At 44.7% G+C, this 21,739-nt stretch overlaps 1 protein-coding gene and 1 long non-coding RNA gene across 2 annotated transcripts in view; one reads left to right on the forward strand and one right to left on the reverse strand.

Moving 5' to 3' along the window:
* Positions 1–10,786, reverse strand: part of LOC138284491 (uncharacterized) — a 192,779-nt gene extending 181,993 nt beyond the window's left edge. Inside the window, exon 1 of the long non-coding RNA XR_011201403.1 lies at positions 10,759–10,786. This is a non-coding gene — a long non-coding RNA (uncharacterized lncRNA). The remainder of the gene's footprint in view (positions 1–10,758) is intronic.
* The window catches only part of ARSB (arylsulfatase B), a 311,266-nt gene continuing 299,615 nt past the window's right edge, over positions 10,089–21,739 (forward strand). The window contains exon 1 of the mRNA XM_069223318.1: positions 10,089–10,578. Within this exon, the coding sequence (XP_069079419.1) occupies positions 10,282–10,578 (297 nt within the window). The 5' untranslated portion in view covers positions 10,089–10,281. The remainder of the gene's footprint in view (positions 10,579–21,739) is intronic.

Genomic DNA, 21,739 nt, shown 5'->3' on the forward strand with positions numbered 1-21,739 from the left:
TGGCACAGAGGAACAAAAGAACAGCAGCAGGCCAGCACACCAGGCTCCTTGGGATGAAGGGACAGTCGCTTCTGTGACCCAGCAGGTCACAGGTCAGCACGTCAAGCAGGTTGGTCGTAATAGTGGTTCCTCCTGGCATAACAGTTCCTTCCAGCAGCATCTGGTTTCAAGTCCATGCAGTGTCTAAAAACATGGGGCTACAGCCCCTGTACGAATACTCAAAATGTCCTTGATCTAGGGGGGCACTTTAAAGGAACTTTTGAAGTGCACAACACCCCCTTTTAGCCCCAGCCCTGGCACCAGACAACAGGAGGGGGTAAACAAGCCCTTTGTGTGAGGGCAGAAAACAGCCTATACAAATGTAAGAGTGCCCCACCTCCCACTCTCCCAGTCCAGGAAAACCACTCAGTATGCAAATGTAATCCTGTTACACCTTCACCCTCCCTGTGTGATGGCTGTCTGGAAAGTATGCACAAAGCCCAGCTGTCACTCTACCCCAGATGTGGACTGGAGTCAGGCACAAGAGTCAAGAACAGTGAAACGTTCACTTTCTAAAAGAGGCATTTCCACAATAGTAATAAAAAATTCACCCACATCAATAAGCAGGATTTTTCACTACCGTTCAAAACATATCAAACATGTCCATGCTACTCCTCATTGATCAGAAATTACCACTTAGACATATATAAGAGAATTCCTAATGCAAACCTATGGGAGCGACAGTACTCACAACAGTGAGAAACCAAATAGGTTGTTTCCCACTACCAGGACATGCCCCACAAAGAAGGCACGTGTCCTACCTTTTAGCTACACAGTACCCTGCCCATTAGACTACCTAGGGCCTACCTTAACGGTGGCCTACATGTAGTAAAAGGGGAATTCCAGGCTTGGCAAGTAACTCTAAATGCCAAGTCAATGTGGCAGTAAACTGGGCACACAGACCTTGCAGTGGCAGGCCTAGGACAGGTATGAAAGGCTATTTCTGTGGGTGGCGCAAGTTGCGCTTCTGGCCCCCTAGTAGCATTTAATTTACAGGCTCTGGGTATTTGGGATACCACTGTACAAGGGACTTATAGGTAAATTAAATGTGCCAAACAGGTGTCAGACAATCATACCAAGTTTAAAGGAGAGAGCACATGCCCTTTTTTGGACTGATCAGTAGTGATAAAGTCACTAGAGTCCTAAAGCCAACAAAAAAGGGTCATGAAAACAGGAGGAGAAAGGCAAAAGGTTTGGGGATACCTTGAAAAAAGGGCCAGGTCCAACACACCACATAGGCCTAAAGTGGGCATTCCAGTCATGGACATCCTGGGGCGCACATCATTCCATTGATAGCTTCGGTGATCCTGTTGCTGACTCTTTAGATACCCGAAAGGATTGCCATCCAGACAACAGGCAGACCCTTGCCAGCCTCTTCAGGTATGGGGTTGGGGTCCCTCCCTTAGATCGGGACAGGCAGAAGGGTTACTACTGTTATGCTCTAGGTTTTAGACATAGAGTGTAGGTAGTAATCTCCAGACTTTTAGGATCATGCAAAGATGGTGGGGTTGTTTATCTTCCTCAAACTAATTGTAATGATGATCACTGTTTTATGTTTCATATGCCTAATTACCCCAGCTCATGATTTTTATAATAGGATGCAATTGCTTCAATAAATTAAATTAAATCCATTTTGTATCTTGTATTCTGCCTTGACATGTGCGATTCTATGAATAATTGAGTGAAAGGGGTATTGATCTGTTGACCACGACTTTCCTGAGGAGTAAGAATGTCAGGTTTAGGTTGCCACAAATCACAGAACCTTTCTAGGGTTGGGTAAAGCACTCTGGGCTAGCCAGGATTTAGGCTTACAGCTTCCAGACGGTGTGAGACCGACTCAGTCACTCACACTCGGTGGTGCTGTTGCCCTAAAACATGCAGTCTTATTACCAAAATAGGAACCACATGACACTCCATTGCGGTGGGCCTGAACTTGTGACTTTTCCCTAGTCTAGCATGACCAGATAATCACAAGTCGTGCTTTTTAGGTTTCGCCTAGACCGTGCTCTCTCTGCGGGAGATGTTGTTTACATATGGTGAGCTTACAGCTCGCCCATAGTTCACTATTCGTTAACTTCAGTATGTCTCTTATTTCTTTCATCCCTGTTTGTCAGTTCAGTTGTTTCTTGGCCTGAACTGTGCCCTCAGGCAGCAATGGGCGTGGCGGACACTGGTAGGTTAAATTTATTATTTTAACTACAGTCCTAGAATATTTGGGGAGAAAACATTTTCCCCTAAATATTCCAGTAGGATTATTTGCTATTCTAAGTCCAGTCCAGAAATCTTTTGGGCAAAGTTATCGATTCCCCAAGTGTTTTAGGAAGGATTCAAAAGTTATAAGTTTGAATTGGAAAAATTGCTGCCCTCAGGGTGCCGCTCAGGGCAAAAAAAACTAGGAATACCTATTTGTCACAGCATGCAGGCATTCTGTCCTCTTCTTGTGTTTGGTCCTCCCATGGAGCATGGACCAAGTCCTTGAATCCTTTCCCAGCTCCTGTTTTTTTAGCTACTTTTTTCTTTGTGTTCAAGCACTCCAAGTGAGTACTTGTGTTTTCAGTCTGTCTCCCAAATCCCCGTCCATGTAGATTCTATTCTCTCACATCCATCCTCCTTTCACGTTGCTTCTTTTCCCTCCCACTATCCTACCGCAGCACTCTACTCTATACCACTGCATTCTATGCCACTCCAGTCTACACCACTCTACTCTACCTCACTGAACGCCACTCTACTCTGCACTACTCTGCCACTCTACACCACTGCACTCTATGCCTCTACTCTGCACCACTGCACTCAGTACCATTCTACCCTGCATCACTCTCCGCTATGCCACTACACTCTACTCTGCACCACTCAACACCACTGCACTTTATTCTGCACCACTCTATTCCATGCCACTGCACTCTATTGCCTGCCACTTTATACTGTACCACTCTGTGCCACTTCACACAGTGCCAATTTACCCCACTCCACAGTGCTACTCTACTCTAGCCTCATCACTTTAGCCACTCTACTCTATGCCAATCCACTCTATGCCACCCCATTCCAAGCCACTCTACCCAACTCCAAGTCTCTACCACACGGTGCTGTACAACACGGCTGAAAGACATTTGCAAAGTCAATAGTTCTCTCGCAGGCAAAACCAATTGACTTTGCATTATGGTTGTTGCTTCTTGGCACTATTTTCACCTAAAAAATTTAAAACTCACATCTCCGGTTCTACTCATTGGATTTTAGTCATTTTGGTGTCATTTTATTTATTATAGTTTACTCTATTTTCCCAAATTGGGTTGTTTTTTTTATGTTGTGGTTTCAATTTCTTACTATTTGAGTGCTGCTCTACACATTGCGTGTCAGTTAATCCCGACTGCTTTTGTGCCAAATTACCAGAGGGTTAGGCACAGGTTAATTTAATAACTTTTGTGGTTCACCCTGAGAAGGATTGTGTTTATTGGGTAGGGCTTTCACCCCCTCAACTAATAATCCAATGTTACAGTCAGATTTGCTGTATACATGGCGACTCTTTTGCCTTAAAGAGGAACAACTAGGTACATAGAATAAGGTCAAACACAGGATAAGGATAGTGGAAATACAATGCATAGAAGGGATGAAAAATCAGTGTATCTAACACACTGGTTAGGTCCTTTCACAGGAGAGTGTATTAAAATGATAAGATGAGAAGGAGAGTCATCAGTGTTGAATGGTTGCCATGACATGCTTAGAAACTGCAAGCAGAAAATGTCATCCTAAAGTTTACTTTCACATCAGTGTAGAAGTGGAAATTATTCGCAGCGAGAATAAACAAATATAAGAATAATTGCAAGCATGAGAATTCAAGGGGGTACTAAAATTGGACCACATACATAATCAGGAAATAACAGTGCCGTCCTTCGAATGAGGAACGTGGGCTCTGGGGTTAGATTAAATGGATTCTCAAAATTGTTCTCCTACAAGTCATGTTTTTTTTCACAGGCCACGTACATCCGCTTTTAACATTAGTGACGTTTTGTGTCCCATGGATCGTAGTACCATTTTTGATGATTGCAATGATTGCAGAATCAGGAAGAAATAAATAACAGGTTATTTCAAACAAGTGCTTTCTAGCAGTACACCCTTTTTTAACCCCCTCTTCTGTACCTGAATCTCTGTGGTATCTCTGATGCTCAGCAGAGGTAATCAGAATCCCTCAGTCTGTGTTTCTTAGTATCCCAATTCCTGCGTAAAGAAGGCCTTCGAGATACAGCCTAACAAATATCTTCTATGGTCTTAGACATCCCTCTTTTAGAGGAGGGGATACAGCACTCTTAGAATATACTCTTCCCTGTAGCCTCGGCGTGTTGACTGCCTTGCCTGCTTTCCATTTTGTAGTAGGAAGACTAAGCAGTTTTACTCTCTCTAGACTCACATGACCCCCCCCCCCCCTCCCCCCCCCCGACCCCGGCACAGGTTAGGGACTTACACCTTATTTTCGCAGATGCAGGTTGCAAGCCGTTTTTAGTTCAATTAAGTACTCAAAACAGAATCAACCTTCCCTGCCTCATTCGTCAGTGAAATGAGGACAGTTCCATCTGAGGGGGAAACGTCCCTGTATCTCCCTTACCTATTTTGAATGAATATTTATTTGCTTGTATGATTTCTAGATAGGTCAGCCAGCACCATCCACTACACTCATGTATGTCCCATGTCTACTGAACAGAATGATACTGATTGCCCCCTAATGCTGATTTAAGGTGAGACTGTGACCAGTCTCTCTGCCTAGTAATTTCTTTTACACCTACACCCCAATTCCTGCTTGCTGCTTCAATCTCTTGTTCACAAATGAGAAGTTTGATAAGATGTTCTTGCAAATTCTCTAATGCATTTTGATTGTTTTTTACTAAGATTATTCCTTGTTTTTTGTCTTGTGCTGCTGTGTAACTACCTATTTAGTCTAATTTGTTTGCAGTGTCTCTATCTGGTTAGTATACCAGTCAGTCAAAATTAAGCTCTTGCTCTAATTGAAAAGTAGTATCCTCAAATTCTGCAATATGGAAATTCTTAGTGATGAAAGTAATGGGTGAGAAAGTTCCTTGACATTGGAATTGTATTTCTTTTGTACTTTTGTATCCGACCCATGCCTTTATTTCTTGGGAAATTCACAGTTGTATAAATGTCTCCATTATATTATTTAAACCATCTTTTGTTTTGAATAAATGCAAACCTTAAAAACGTATACGTCGGGGTATAACTTAATATGTACTTACCTTTAATGACTATAGTTACAAAAGCTTTTTGCTGGCAGTATTTGTTGCTTATAATTTTCTTCTCACTTCAGTTTGGTAACAGTGGAATAATTTAGGGTCTGCATTAGGGCTTGGTGAATGGGTATTCAGTCACAAACGTGACAGATATTCTGTCCAAGGCAGGCAGGACATCCATACACACTAAACCAGGTCCCTTAATTTATGCTTTACATACATTGGCTTTGGTTGTTTTCTGGTTATTTTGGGGGTTTTGACCATCATGCTTGGGTGTTGCACATTAGCTATGAAAATGTCTTATGCATTTAAACTCAAAGAATGTAACAGAAACACAACATGAAAACTTTCGATCCCTATGTTGTCAGGCAATATTTCATTAAAATAAAATATACATATTTTAAACATATGAATGCATTTTTGTTTTTCGATTAGCAAAGTTACGCAGCCCAAAGATATGTGGAGAGCAGTGCTATCAGTCTTACCCAGTGATGAGTGTTCAGTGTGTAGTTTTGTTTATTTTTCTTGTTTTTCTCCCAGAGGAACCTCCTGGGTGGTTCCCTCGAATGCCATCATTGACTTTAACTGGTTTGAGACTATTGCCAGTTTTAGGTGTTTTTCTTTGTGGTATGCTTTAATTTCAAGTGTGTACTTTAGCTGGATGTGTTCTACATATATATGTGATGCGTGTCTAATTTGTGGTTTCGTTATGGGATATTACTTTTATTGTTCATTCTTCAATATTTTTGTATGTTTAATACTTTATTAAAAATTGGTGCATTCCTTAAAATCTTATTTGGGTCATTCTGTCAGGAGTCAGCCTCTGAGGATAGCCATAATATATAAGGAATTGCTAGAGGTTTGAGGGGACCCTTGCATTCCAGTACTTATCTTAATTCATACATTCAGGTGCCTTCTACCCACAGAGGATAGGAGGGAAATGTGAAAAGTGATGCAGCATACACTACAACCACACCAATGGCAGGAGAAATGAACCCAAACTGTTTGGAATAGACTGTGTCCTGTTTTGTTTGGAGGAAAGAACACGTCACAACAAGAAGAAAGGTGTAACCATGATTATCGTGGGAGACAGCTATGATGGATATATGATGGAACCACACATGCCGATACCACGCATGCCTGTACGAAGTTGGCTTAACAATGCATAAGTCTTTACAACGCAAGGCTTTACCATGCAAAATTCTACCACGCATGCCTTTACAATACAAATGTAAGTATTTTGCAGGTAATAATAAAGCCTATATATATATATATATATATATATATATATATATATATACACACACACATACATATATGTATATGTATGTATATATCTCCATATACACATATATAAACATACATATATCTTACCTTATTGACTCCAACCCCTAAACCCTACCCACCCTAAACCCTAAAAATATAATTCCCACCCAAATACACTTTCCTGCCCTTAACCCTAAAAATACCCCTACCCAACCTAAAACGCCTTTGCCCTAATCTATATATATATATATATATATATATATATATATATATATATATATATACACACACACACACACACACCTCTTATACTTACCTAAGACATACTTACATTTCCATTGTAAAGGCATGCATGGTAAAGGTATATGTGTGGTAAAATTTTGTGTGGACATGGGTTGTAAAGACTTGTGCCTTCCGACGGATGCGCGGTAATGATATTGTGTGGTAGCGGCTGCATTGTAAATGCTGTTTCCCAGCTATGATAAGTGAGGACTTTACTTCTCAATCATTCCAGCTGAATGTTATAATCTGAAGGAAAGACTGCAGAAGGTTTCATTTCTTTCACCAGGAGCACAGTGTGTGTACCTTCATGTGAGAGTTCAAACATTCAGAGCTTCATCTACCTGTGGGAATTAGAGACTGGATCCTGCTCGATTGCTAGTCCTGCCTTGGCTGGTACCTATCCTTTGGAAAAGACTAAGTTTACTTCACTACGTTAGAAATCTCAAAGTGTGTTCAGTTTTAAGTCTTTCAGTAAACGTCTCTGCTATAATCCAGCTAAATCTTATCTCTCATCTCAGCGAAGAAAATTTTAGGATTATTTGAACTCCTTCACTATACAGTGCACGAGCATGTAAAAATCTTCTCTGTCCTAAACTGTAACAAGGTTTGACTGTGCGAGTAACCTTGCAGAAAGTCTTTCCTTACCCCATGGTAACAGGGTAGAATACTTGTTTCTGATACGTGACAGAACAATTAAAATAAATAAAAATATGTTTGCAGTACCATCATTACATGCTTGAAACTTTCTGCATTTAGATAGACTAGTAGTTGTTTTCTTATTTACAAAAATATACCAATATAGTGTCGCAGAGAATGCGTATTCCGAGACCAGTGAATTTCTACTCGTATGAAGGCATGCTAATAGGTGAAAGCAATTATTATGTTATATATTCTTTTCTCAGGTGCAGCAATACTTGAATCCGAGGTACCAAGAAAGTTTTCCATCTACCTGCTGCTCTTCACTCTTCCCCTCTTTATTCTGAAGAATCATATTCCTGGCCACCCGCTGGTTCTACCTATAGATTCTGGGTGGACGAGTGAGACCTCATCATATTCTATTCTCCCTTGCGAAACAAACCAGGTTTGTGACTCATTCTGAATTGCATCACAACATTTAAAAATGTGTTGTATCTTTTAAAATGTACATTTATATACTTTTTAAGACATAATGTATATGTATATTTTTATTTTTTAATTGTTACGATGTATGGAAACTATGTTCCTATTTCATTTTGAAAACACATACATGTGTTATATTTTTATTTGAAGTTGGTGGACTTTTCAAAATGTGTTAACATTTGTTAGTTGTTGTTCATGAACAGTGAATGATGTCAATAATCACATGTCTGATGGAGTTCCATATTCATAGTGTTCAAATCTTTGCATAACACAAGAGTGTTTCCCAAACTCAACTCTTGTGTCCAGTCTTCTGATGTAAATTGTTTTTTGTATTAAATTAGGGAATAGCCATGGGGGGTGGGGTAGTTTGCCTTTGTTTTTCTGGGGTCCTTCCTACTATGGCTCTGAAAACTGGGCCAATTACAACCCTTTCCGTGTTTGACAATCAAGATCTTGCTATAAAAGCTGGGACTCTGACAACTCACACACCAAAACAGTGGTAATTCAGGAATCACCAACAAATATGCCCCTTGCCCTCATCAAAAAATAGAACGAAGGCAAAAGAAGAGTCAGTGAAGGAACCACTGAAAATCGCCCTGCTCATCACAAATTTTGCAGCTGTTCAGCAATCTTAGACAAGTTAGGAGTAGTTCTGGAAGTTATACAGTTGATTCTAACAGACTGCAACAGGGTCATAACATCTGGAAAGACTATCCTCCATAAGTCATTGGCCAGGGAGGTTGGAAAATCTAGAACAGAGATTACTTAGATTCACGGGCCTATGCCTGTCAGCGAATAAAGATATCTTCATATATTCTCGTCATAAAATACTTCCATTGTAATCAGGGAGCCCATAGAGGCGGCAACATTTTTAAAAAATAAATAGATAAATACCGCATTATAAAGTACACAAAAAATCCATGGGAAGATACTATACACGAGAGCTGTCTCTGAACACCTAGGCAGGGATCCACGACTACTTTAAGACTTGTAATGCACAAATCGCACTCTTGCAAAGAATTCCGAAAGGCCCAAGAGATATAATGAGTGCAGCACTACCCACCCCACCCCAAAAACGGGCTATCAAGCTGAAACCAGCAGTTTAATCAACCAGTCTCTACTAGAAGTCACTAAAGATCAGGGCAAGGCTCATGCTACAGAAAAAGCTATCAATAGAGTCCTACAAAACTAGCACCTGTTGCTCTGCTGCATGGCTTCTCATCCTGGGTATTTCCCCATTCCAGTGACTGTCACAGCACCAATAACAGTTTCCCCCTAAAACATTACGTCAAAGTACATTAACACATTACCAAGATACTAACATCCATCTACAGCATAACATCAGGAACCTGGGTGATATTGTCAAGCTGCAAGAATGTCAATACATCTAAAAAGTACAAATGATTTACCCAAAGAACTGTATCTACTGGAATCTCAGGGGCTAGACAGCAAATAGACACACAGGAAAATGGAACCTCTCAATAGTGATAGGAAAGTTTTTTGTATATCTTTCGGTCATGCTGCACAGCGGCTGCACTGCTTTTGACAAAGCCAATGCCTCTTGTAAGCAAGACCTATTCGCTTTGCTAGTTATTGCTAGTAGCTCTCCCTGAGCTAAACATACAAGGACACTTTTGCAGCCTTAACAAGTTATTCATGTCTGATGAAATGTTCATGAAGAAAGAGGTTTATTGGACTTAGTAAGGAGTCTGGAACATTTTCTGCACACAGGCAGTTGTGTAACCAGTGTTGGCATTGTGGGGGTGGTGCCACTCTTGGTGACTATATCATCATCATTTATTTGTGCTAAAATAATATTTTAATCTGACATAACCATAGCCTACATGATTTATAATGTATTCATTATTTCTGCATACGATGTTAACATATTGTTTCACGATGTATTTCTCATATGCAATTTGTATTTTTTAAAATATTTTGTGTAAGAGGCCACCCGTCCAGGTTCAGAGCACCTCCTGTCACATTCAACATCAGCACAGAGGTAAACTGTATTTAAGACATTCATGTAATGTCCTAAATTCTGTTGGCATGAAAGCTTTTTGTTGCCTTGGCCTGTGCTGTGGGGCTTAGAGCCAAGCCGGACCTGTGGGCAGGCTCGCCCCGCCAATTATCTGGCCTGCACGCCTCCACTTCCAAGTGCTGGGGCGCACAGGAGTTTAAGAGCTCGCCAGCTTCCACCTCATGTGCTCGGAGGCGGGCCCTGCTGCAACGATGCTCGCAGTTCCTGGTTAAATTCTGCGGCAGCAAAGAAGCGCACTCACTGCCGCCTCTGGTGCCGTTCATCACCACAGTGCCTACTGCCTTCCTGCCCCTTGTAACGATGGAAGCCGAGCGGGTGGCCCAGCTGCCCCCGGCACGCGCCGCCCGCTGCCTCCTGCTGCTCCTCCAGCTCCTCGCCTCGCGCCCGCTCACCGAGGCCGCGCGGGCACTGCAGCCGCCTCACATCGTCTTCATCCTGGCCGACGACCTGGGCTGGAACGACGTGGGGTTTCATGGCTCCGAGATAAACACCCCTCACCTGGACACGCTCTCCGCCCAGGGAGTCCGGCTGGGCAGCTACTACGTGCAGCCCATCTGCACCCCGTCCCGCAGCCAGCTCCTGACCGGCCGTTACCAGGTGAGAGGGGCAAGAGCGCCTTAAGGCGGAAGTTTCCTCCGTGTAGGCACTTTGGAAAATTGTGTTACTTGGCACTAGAACTCTCCCCCCCCCTGCTGAGACCAACTTTAAAGCGCTACAGTGTAGCCTCGCGTAGGAAGAGCCACCTCGAAAGTTTAAAAACAGCCTCTAGCGCCTCACCAGCGTTGATGTAGCCAGTTGTTGGAAGTCATGAAACAAATTTCACGTGTCCGAGTCACTTGATCGTTCACGTGACACCACCAGGAAGTAGTGAACCGATTTCCACAGACCAGTTATTAAAGTGTAACCCACTGGCGGGGCAGCACCGGCAGCCTGTGTTGCACTTGTTTGAGACGGGATGCATCATATACACAGGGGTGTTGTTAGCCGGCCAAGTAATTATCACACAAAACCGCGAGGATGGGGTGGAGATGAGGGTAAAAGGCCATTATTTTTATTTTCTGTGGCTATAATCACAACCAATTTGGTGATGTTGGAATTGTTCTTGTCCCTTTAGCAAGCTGGTATTCTAAGGAGTGTTAATGTTAGACCATTATCAGGAGATGCTGTCGCTTGCATCTGCACGGCTATCTCTGCTCTCTCGCCCACAAGTCCCTTTAACACGTGATTGCCGACAAGAAAAAATGCAAAAAGCCACGAACTACGTTTTATTTTGTAATTCTGTGTTTTGGCAATTTAACATAGGATAATATCTTTTTTTTCAGCTAACAGCATGTTGCATTGTAGGACTTGTAGGTTTGTTCTTAACAGTTTCGTTATGGGATCAAAACCCCAGCATGCAAGTGTCTGGAGGCTAAAGTGGCAACACTGGCTTAAGGAGGTTTAAATGACATGGAGCCTCTTGTCAAGCTTTTAAAATTCTACAGAAGTGCCTACTCCGTTTAAAAAATAAATGCTTGTTTCAAGTGTAAAATCAAAATTTAACTCTGGTCACATGTTTCGAGAGTTTACTATTTTACTCACATAGTGCATTTAATCAAGTCCTGTTTGGTGAAGCTTGGAGCTGGCATTGAAACCAGGTTTACTGATTAGACATTGTGTAATTCAGATCATGGATGGATATTGCATTCTTTCCCCCTTCCGCCCTGGTGAAAGTTTTATTAGTGACCCAAGATACAATGTACTATGCCTCGTATACAGCACCCTTATGGTTGTCATACACAGAACAATATTATGTTCTATTAAACCTCATACAAGAGAGATTTTTGTAAAGTTCAAATTCTGAACTAAATTATTTCAAGTTGCTGTCACGTGTGACGGTTACTGAAAAGGAAGGGGAGTGTAGAAAAGTAATTGCCTAAGGCCACACAGTTTGGATAGGGTCTCTGGGTCAGGGTCCCGCAATTAGTTTTTCCCTGTGTCCAAAAAAATCTTCTGACTGGCTTGTACATTTTATGCAAGGGCATTCACATTATCCTTTGTATTATATATGAGACGTGGAAACCCAGTTGGAAACACCCCTCATAATTTAACAGCTACACCTTGAGCATAAACTGTGCAAGCATCCCTCTTTAAAAGGACCAGAACAGCTAGGGTAGCATCAATATAAGCAGGTAGCCAGGCAAACAGCATTGCACATTATAATTCCTTAATGAATAGGGGCAACATAGCAATAGAAAAGCAAGTTGTCCTCACTCACAGAAAGAAACAAGTGCAATCTTCCGTTTCATCAAAACAGATCCAGCATCTCAGAGTTGTACAGACTTTCATCGCTGACAAACATGAACGGTTAAGGCATGAGTGACAAGTAGGTTACAGACAGATGTCTGGAACAGGTGCCTGACACATTGAGAGGAATGTTTAGGTGGATGAGTTCTGACACTCTTCTCACTTAAATATTTCACATCAGACCTCAGGAAATCTTGCTCTTGTCACTGATTCCTGTCTTAATTGATTCTTTGTTTTCCACTTATTGAGAAATTACAGCAACCTACTAGGCCATTGTTATTTGGAACAGCCCGACCACAGCCTCAGTAACTATGCTCCAGACAAGCACGCAGAGGTCAACCTCTTTGAGAGGTTTGAACGCGCGTGCATCAGGCTTTGTGCAATCCCAGCCTCGGTGCTGCACCTGTTCAATATGCTGAGGGCCGCCAGTGGTTTAACCCCTGCAAACTATTAAACCAGCATCCTTTGGGTCAACTTTCAGTGGCAGCAACATTCATGTTTGCCAGCCTTGTGCTAGGAAAACTCCTCAACGATTTTGCTCAGCCTACCATCAAGAATCATTTTGCTGAAGCGCTTCTTAACCAATCGCCTGAGAAATGTCCAGCAAAATATATATTTTTAAGTGTTCATATCAAATTAACCATTTTGTTTCAAACACGTGTGGGGGAACAGTGTGACAGAAAGATATTTCATTGTACAGCCTATTGATCTGGTCGGACATCTGAAAAAAAAAAAACACCTCCAGTATAGCTTATTTTATTGTTCTTATTCTGCATGTTCTGATACAGATTTAGGGTATTTTTTGTGGATGTACAGTAAGTAAGGGCGCAGGCAAATGTATTTTACGGTTCATTCTTGTACTTCACACAGTCTTGGTTTTAAAAGTGTCTTGAAGCCAGGATGTCTCAGTTTCCATAAGTGGGATGTAAAGTAATTGAAACCTTAATTATTTCTGTTGTATTTTCCTTTCAATAGTAGTATACGAATATGTCTCTCTGTATGTGAGCCGTAAAATACTGCAAATAGTACCAGTGTTTATCATTTTGTGACTGAGTTAGATCCTTGAAGATTAAACTGTTTTATAGATTGTTTGATAAGCACTTTCTAAAATTCCTTATTAATGAGCAAAGGGTCTTGAAAAGTTGGTAGCCGATATTTTGATAAGAGCTAAAAGGTTGAGGCTGTAAAATATCGCCAGATTAAACTGGCTGATTATGTTTTTATAGTATTTATTTTGAGCTGCATTTCTTCTGACCTGCATGAATTAATTGGGAAAGTTATTATAGTTAATAACACTTAAACTAGTGAGGCTGACATCAAGTCCTGCAATGAGGTGCTAAATTTAATAAGGATATAATGTTTCTATAAACTTGGTCTCATCAAACTGTTGACATATTAAATAACTATAAATCAAAACTGTTATTAACTTGGTAGATGCAACGGTAATTGTTGGATTTGGAGCCCCGCCTCCATATCTCCTGGCAAATTGCTTTGTCTTCACATATTGGCTAGCTTCTAGCAATCAAGTTAAATATATATGGTTTCCAGTTTAGTTTATTAAAGTTGATCCCTAAGTACGGATATGACGTTACAGGCCCTATCGTGGTCTTATCAATCGTTTGAATTTCAGATTAATGCAACCAAAAGACATGATTTCATTTTTTTGAACAGTTGACTTTGAAGTTGTTTGTGCTAGTGTATTCTTTCAGGTAGTTCAATGAATGCTAAAGACCTTTTCTGGGTCTGCGATAAAATGACTAGATCATCTGAATATGCAAGATAACTGAGAGTTGTCTGAGTCAGTTTTGGTGGAAATTCCTCTTCATGAGCTAAAGCAATTGATAGGCCCGTGGTGTACAAATAAAAAAGTAATGAAGCCAAAAAAACACCCCTGTTTAATGCCATTCCTAGTAAAAAAAAAAAAAGCTTTGAGTGACACGAAACCTTCAGAGAGTTTTACTCTGACCCATGTATCTCTATGTAACTCAGCTATAAAGCATAGCAAAGTAGGGGGAGGTATGACCAATCGCTAGATAGAGTGCGACTCACTCCAGTGCTGCTCCAGTGGGCCACCTGTAATCAACATTAATCCTGTTTACTATGGACTGATTTGGCAGAGACAACTAAGCGGAGCAGGAGTGGAGGGAGCAGACGGGGGACCAGCCTTCCCCGCTAGCAAGTGAGAAAGACGGTGCAGCCTGGGGGCTGCTGCCTTCTAGCAAGATGGCAGCACTTGAGGAGTAACCAGAGTGGGCCAACGTGGCCTGGGAGTAGGCTTGTGGTGAATGAGGAGCTGCTGCAAAAGAGGTGTACAGAGCCGATGGGTGTTGTCTGGGAGCATGCGGCATGCATGAGGAAACTCAAAAAAAGAAGTGTCTCAGAAAGTGGCTAACCTAATGCTAGATGAAGGGGACTGGCACTGCTGGGGCAAATGTGTGTGGACAAGCTCCCCACCCCCATGGGAACATCATTGAATACACAGAGGTAATCAAAGCAGGCTAGAGAAGACACCTGCAGTATACCTGATTAATAGCAACAAATGAGTGGAAGTATCCTAGGGCAATGAGATTGTGGTATGTGGGGTAATCTGCTTGAAGCCTTGTGTCCTGGTGTTCTCTTCCCTGGATAGCTATAAGACACTTGGTAATGTTGCGGTCAGTGGACAAAGTCAATCTCCTCATTTTACCCCTGAGGATCGGGCCATGGAGGCCGCAGGTGCTACTGAAGTCAGGGACCCAATGAAAAGTACTGCTCATGTGCATGCCCTAATTAAGCTCAGGTGCAAGGACAGTGAACGGTTGTGACACAATGCATTTTGCAACACAAAAGGATGATGGACGGAGTGCTGACAATGCAAACACTCACCCCCAGTCACAGATCTGGGTTTAATCCATCGTTCTTTTGCTCACCATGCCACCCCAGTTTGGACCCAGCCATATGCAAATCAGTCTTGACCCTGTTCCTCATGGGAACAGTCCAGCCCGAACTGCCAGGCCAGGTCCTCCCTGGACCGGAAACAAGCATCCTGGGACCGGTTTCGGGGTTTCACCCCTCATCAGCCAGACGAGCTTGATTCCAGTGGCACAGTGAGCAAGGGACCCACGTCTGGGCATACCCTTCCCACTTAGGGCAACTTTAGCAACACAAAAGGATGATGGACGGAGTGCTGACAATGCAAACACTCACCCCCAGTCACAGATCTGGGTTTAATCCATCGTTCTTTTGCTCACCATGCCACCCCAGTTTGGACCCAGCCATATGCAAATCAGTCTTGACCCTGTTCCTCATGGGAACAGTCCAGCCCGAACTGCCAGGCCAGGCCCGGCCAGGTCCTCCCTGGACCGGAAACAATGCATTTTGCCCCCTTTTACCTTTGGAGGAGTTGGGATTTGACTTCCTTTGCCCTCGCAGTGGGTGGACCTAGGCCCCAATGTTGCTTGGCACGGCGACAGCGATTAAAACTAGCGCAGGACTACCTGTGGTGTGCTTCGAATGGCTGCCTTCATGCTAACCATACTCCACAATAAGGTTCCCCTTTCCTACAATGGTGAGACCTAAAGGAGGGAATGGTCAGTCGACCCGGAGTCATGCTGAGATGCAGATGGGTGGTGGGTGTGGAGGCAAAGTGTATGCTGAAGTCAGTGGAGACAGCAGTAGAGAGGAACACTGAGAAATTCAACTCTGTGTTACTGGATATCTTAAACACTAAGGGGGTCATTCTGACTTTGGCGGGCGGCGGAGGCCTCCTGCCAAAGTCCCGCCGGCAGAATACCGCTGCGCGGTCAAAAGACCGCTGCGGTAATTCTGAGTTTCCCGCTGGGCTGGCGGGCGACCGCCAGAAGGCTGCCCGCCAGCCCAGCGGGAAACCCCCTTCCATGAGGATGCCGGCTCCGAATGGAGCCGGCGGAGTGGAAGGGGTGCGACGGGTGCAGTTGCACCCGTCGCAATTTTCAGTGTCTGCGTGGCAGACACTGAAAATCTTGGTGGGGCCCTGTTAGGGGGCCCCTGCAGTGCCCATGCCATTGGCATGGGCACTGCAGGGCCCCCCAGGGGCCCCACGACACCCGTTACCGCCAACCAGGTTCTGGCGGTCAAAACCGCCAGAACAAGGCTGGCGGTAAGGGGGTCGGAATCCCCATGGCGGTGCTGCTTGCAGCGCCGCCATGGAGGATTCCCTTGGGCAGCGGGAAACCGGCGGTACACCACCGGTTTCCCGTATCTGACCGCGGCTGTACCGCCGCGGTCAGAATGCCATGGGAGCACCGCCAGCCTGTTGGCGGTGCTCCCGCGGTCGTTGGCCCTGGCGGTCCATGACCGCCAGGGTCAGAATGACCCCCTAAATCTACATTGGAAAACAAGACAAGTTGTAGCAGTTTCCTTAAATTTGTTACGCACTGACCATAGCCACTTTGTGGAAAGACTGATGTAAAGTAAAACAGCGCTGTTATCCCTGCAACCCACTGTTCATGAGCTTCAGACTAATGTCAAAGAACTGGCCGGAGCTGTAGAGTTTCTGCGTAGTAGGGAGGGGGATGCTGAAGAACGTTTCTGCAGGAAACGGATGAGGGACTGAGTGCTGAACTCTTTCTGGTCAAGTGGCTCATCACGAACATATAACATGGCTCATCACCACAATACTTTTTGATGGTAAGGGCTCAGTGAGTTCTGGGGAGCCCGCCGGCTACAGGGGTGCCCCATAGGTCACAGATGGCTAGGTTACCGAACTTTCACAACTGGGACCACATCTTTGTGCGTGCCAGTGACCATGGCCCATGGCCAATGAAAAAATTCATATATTCCCAGACCACACCACACACATACAACATCACAGGCATGCCTTTCTGGAGATTAAGCAGGCACTCTGCCAACATAAGGTATGGTATGCTTTGTTCTATCTGTCTATAGTGAGGGTAATTGCAGATGGAACTACGCATTTCTTCACTTTACTGCCCGAGGCCTGAACTTGGATGAAGATAGTAGGGATTCCTAGCCCTGGAACAACAAGAAGAGCACCGAGAAATCACAGAACAAGCAATAGAACCAAGGAAGTTACCGAACCGTTTGATGGACGCCCGACAGAGGATGTGTCAAAATACACAGACCAATTGAGTCAGGCATTGGAGCCGGAACTTGGTCCACAGGATGAGGCAGAATACCCAGAAGGGGCATCTGCCTCCGATGATATGATGCTCGGGAGGCGTGAACGAGATGCCAGGTAATTGAGTGTATGGTTAGAATGGGTGCCTGTGGCTCGCATCAACAGCACCCTCAAGTTATGTTTCTTACAGGCCAGTGGTTCCCAACCTTTGGTCCGGGAACCATGGGGGGCGAGGCCTCCTCAGGGGGTCCACGACTTCTTAGAAATGACCCCTACTGGCATACACCATTTTGAAATTTTCAATTGTACATTTAGCCACTTAATTTATACAGACTTATTAATCTGTTAATATTGTTTCATTTCTAAGGAGTCGAAGGACCCCCTGAGGAGGCCTCGCGGACCACCAGGCGTTCCCGGACCACAGGTTGGGAACCACTGGTCTAGGTTGAAGGCGTGGCTGGAGAGATTGCTATTGTTCTTTGAAGCCACACATGTAGAGAATGCACAGAAGAGGGCAATGATCCTACACTTGGGGGACGGGGGGAGGGTGAGGAAGACATACACCGGATCTCCAAAATGATCACTGACACGTCCCCCAAGATGCAACTCACCCTGATTTCAGCCCTCAACACTCACTTTGAGCCAATAACAAGCACGGACTACGAAAGTTTTGTGTTTTTGCCAAGCAAGGCAAAAAACTGTAGAATGAATCAACACATTTTACATGAAGCTGAAAGAGCTGGCTAGTATGTGCAGATTCACAAATGAAAATGAAGAAATTAGAGGTCAAATCATCCAAGGTTGTGCCTCGGCAAAACTGTGAGAACGAATCCTAGAAGAGTCAGGGCAATCATTGGAAGACATATTAACGATGGGGAGGGTGATAGAGCTGCTGAAAGCCCGGGCGTCCCAGTTGGAGGCAGCATTGCACAGGTCTGTGAAGGTAGAACCCGTCAACGTAGTCTCTCCGACACCCGGCAAGCCCAGGCCCAGAAAAGGTAGCACAGTACCCAGGACGTGCAGCTGCTGTGGAAGGCCGGTCTATCGCCCAGCAGAATGCCCAGCAAGAGGGAAAAGATGTGTGGAAGATGAATCACTTCCTGAAAGTATGCTGAGCAACAAAAGGATGAATCCCAAACTCTACTGTGAACGCCGCCCTAGAAACACATGACGGAAGTAGTGATATGGATGATGTTGACAACGGAGAACACTCCATACACTCAATCTTCACAATCAGCACTGCGTCCCAAACGGTGCATCGACTACCCAGATGTTATATAACAGTGGGGTACCGCAGGGGCATCCATAAACATTATATCATCTGTCACGTATGAGAAGATGATGTCACTCCCAGCTCTGAGCTCTGCAAAGGTTAAAGTATTAGTGTATGGGCAATCCACGCCACTTGCCATGCGCGGAAAGCTCAAGGCAACCATTGCATAAGGACCCCAGTCCATCGAATCTCAGATTTATGTCGCCGAAGACGGCCATGGCACGCTGTTGGGGTGCCGAGATGCAGAACCCCTCGGAATAGTGAATTTCACATTCAGAATCTACGCAGAGTCCATACCTGACTTGCTGCAAGAATTCCCTGATGTTTTCAGAGGCATCGGCTGCCTAAAAAATAAAGAAATAAGACTACATATTGAAAAAAATGATACAACCTGTGGCCCTCCGGCATCATTGCATTGTCTTTCATCTAAGGCCCCAAGTAGAGAGAGAGCTCGACAAACTTGAAGCCACCGGCATAACCGAGAAGGTGACGGACCCACACCTCTGTTATTCCCAATTGTTGTAGCTAGAAAGCCCAAGCAACCCAGAGAAGTGCGAATTTGTGTTGAGATGAGGCTGCCCAACGCCGCCACAAGGAGAGAACAGCACATCACTTTCACCATAGATGACCTGATGGGCAAACTTAGCGGGGCCTGCTGGTTCTCAAAATTAGACCTACGATTCGGATACCATCAACTTGTCCTCGCTGTAGAGTCCCGCTATATTACAACTTATTCGACACACACATAGGACTCTGGAGATACCGTAGGCAAAATTTTGGCATCTCCAATGCCGCCGAGGTGTTCCAGAATGTGATCCACCAACTCTTTGCAGACCTCCCGGGCATCGTAAATGGCAGTGATGACACTCTTATTCACGTCAAGACCATACCAGAACACCATTTTCGTCTGAGAAACTTTCTCCAACGGATCCAATAGTCAGGCCTGACTTTCCATTGCAGCAAATGTGAATTCCTGAAACAGTAGCTACACTTCTTTGGGTATGTGTTCTCCTCTGAAGGGGTCTCCCCCGATCCGGCCAAGGTCCAAGACATCAAAGAAGCACCTCCCCCAATGACAATGAAAGAAGTCCACAGCTTCTTGGGGATGGTCAACTACTGTGGACGATTCATTAAAGATCTCACACTGTTGACCCAATCAATTAGAGACCTCATCATGGCAGCAATGCCGTGGACATGCGGGGCCACAGCAAGAAGCTGTGTTCCAGGCCATCAAGAATGCATTGTCTGCAGACACGACCCTCAAATGTTTTGATCCACTCAAAGAAACCACCATAGTGATGGACACAGGTCCTAAAGGGCTAGGGGCCATATTACTGCAATGGCAGGAAGAAGAGTTGACCCCAGTTGCGAATGCTAATAGGTCCCTCCCTGCAACCGAACAGAGGTATTCGCAAATTGAAAAAGAGGCAGTCACAGTTCACTTGAGGTGCAAGCACTTTCACTTCTACGTGTATGGCCATTTACTGTTATGACAGACCACAAGCCCCTGATACCTCTCTTCAGAGGGACCTCATCAAAGCCACCGCCACGGAGCGAAAAATGGATGCTCCAGCTCCAGGAGTACAACTGCCAAATTGAACACTGCCCGGGTCCAACAACCCAACAGACTACCTTTCTCGACACCCGAGAGCAGCGACAGAGGAAGAAGAAGATGAGGCCCAGGTGGCAGAGGAATGCATGAAGTATGTAGCTGAGAGGTCTCGACCCCTTCTTATTTCTACTGAGACCCTTTGCCAAGCTACCAAACAAGCTGGCTGCCTCCAGAAGGCGTTAGATGCAGTGCGGAGCAACCAATGGCACATGCTCAAGAAACAATGGCACCAACTCAATCCAGATGCCAGGCTTATAATGGAAAGCCTATATCACGTCTGCCAAGAACTGACTGCTGACTCCGACGGATGCCTCCTCTGGGGACTGCCTAGTCATCCCGTCCAGCCTCACTGATCGAGCTGGGCAACTTGCCCATTTCAGACATCAAGGAATGGTGAAGACGAAAAACAGGCTGAGAACCAAAGTATGATTCCTCTTGATGGACAAAAAAGCAGGAGCCCTCATGAGTTCATGTGCATGGTGTCAAGCCGCAGGAGGGCCCAGCCCTCCTGCTCCAGTTGAAACCGAAAGGGGACCGCATCAGCTGTGGATATCGGCCAGCCTGGATTTCGGGAGTCTTTCCGACTGCAGACACACCCTAGTTCTCATTGACGACTACTCGAAGTATCCGGAGGTGGAGATCATACCGTCTCTGACGACCAGTGGAGTAATCCCCAAGATTGAAAAAATCATAGCCACCCGTGGCCTAGTGAAAGAAATAAGGGCTGACAATGGACCTCCTTTTCGAAGGCAAGAAATAGCTTCGTACCTGATATAGATGGGAATCCCCCACAAGAGAATAACTCTGCCCTTGCCCCAGGCTAACGGAGAAGTTGAGAGATTTATGAGAACTCTCAGCAAAGTCCTCAGGATTGCCACTGCCTGCCAACAGGCTTCCAAACTAGCTATATACTTATTCCTACACAACTATCACCTAACTCCTCACGCCACCACTGGGCGTGCTCCTGGACACCTATCGATGGGGAGGGTAGTCATGGACTCCATTCCTCATCACCCCAGTTGGTCACCACGTCTCATCGACGACCAAAAGACGTATGAGAAATTAAAGCTGTGGAGTGACAAAGCCAGCAGCCGTCGGCGAGCCAAAGTGTCTGACCTAAAAGCTGGAGACTTGGTGCTCATAAAGGATCGAACTCCAGGGAGCAAGTTTCAGTTGCCTTTTGAGCACCACCACTGACTGTCATTCCACGCCAGGGCACCTTGGTTGTTGCCCGACGTGTGGTGAAAGAGGTTGCCAGAAACATCTCAGCATCCAGGACATATTACCCCAGAATATCCCCATCACCCCCTCTGCCATGAGATGACTTTTTGACAGGTGAGCCAGAACGTCCAGTGGAGGACAGAGCTGCACATCCCACCAAGTCTCTGTCACGGAGCCAAGCGAGGATCCTGGCATTTCATCGGATGACCCCATAAACAAATCACCTATGCGCCACCTGAGCCTAAAGCAGACCGCACCACCAGTACCA

This window comes from Pleurodeles waltl, chromosome 1_1, assembly GCF_031143425.1.
Source record: "Pleurodeles waltl isolate 20211129_DDA chromosome 1_1, aPleWal1.hap1.20221129, whole genome shotgun sequence".
NCBI lineage: Eukaryota > Metazoa > Chordata > Amphibia > Caudata > Salamandridae > Pleurodeles > Pleurodeles waltl.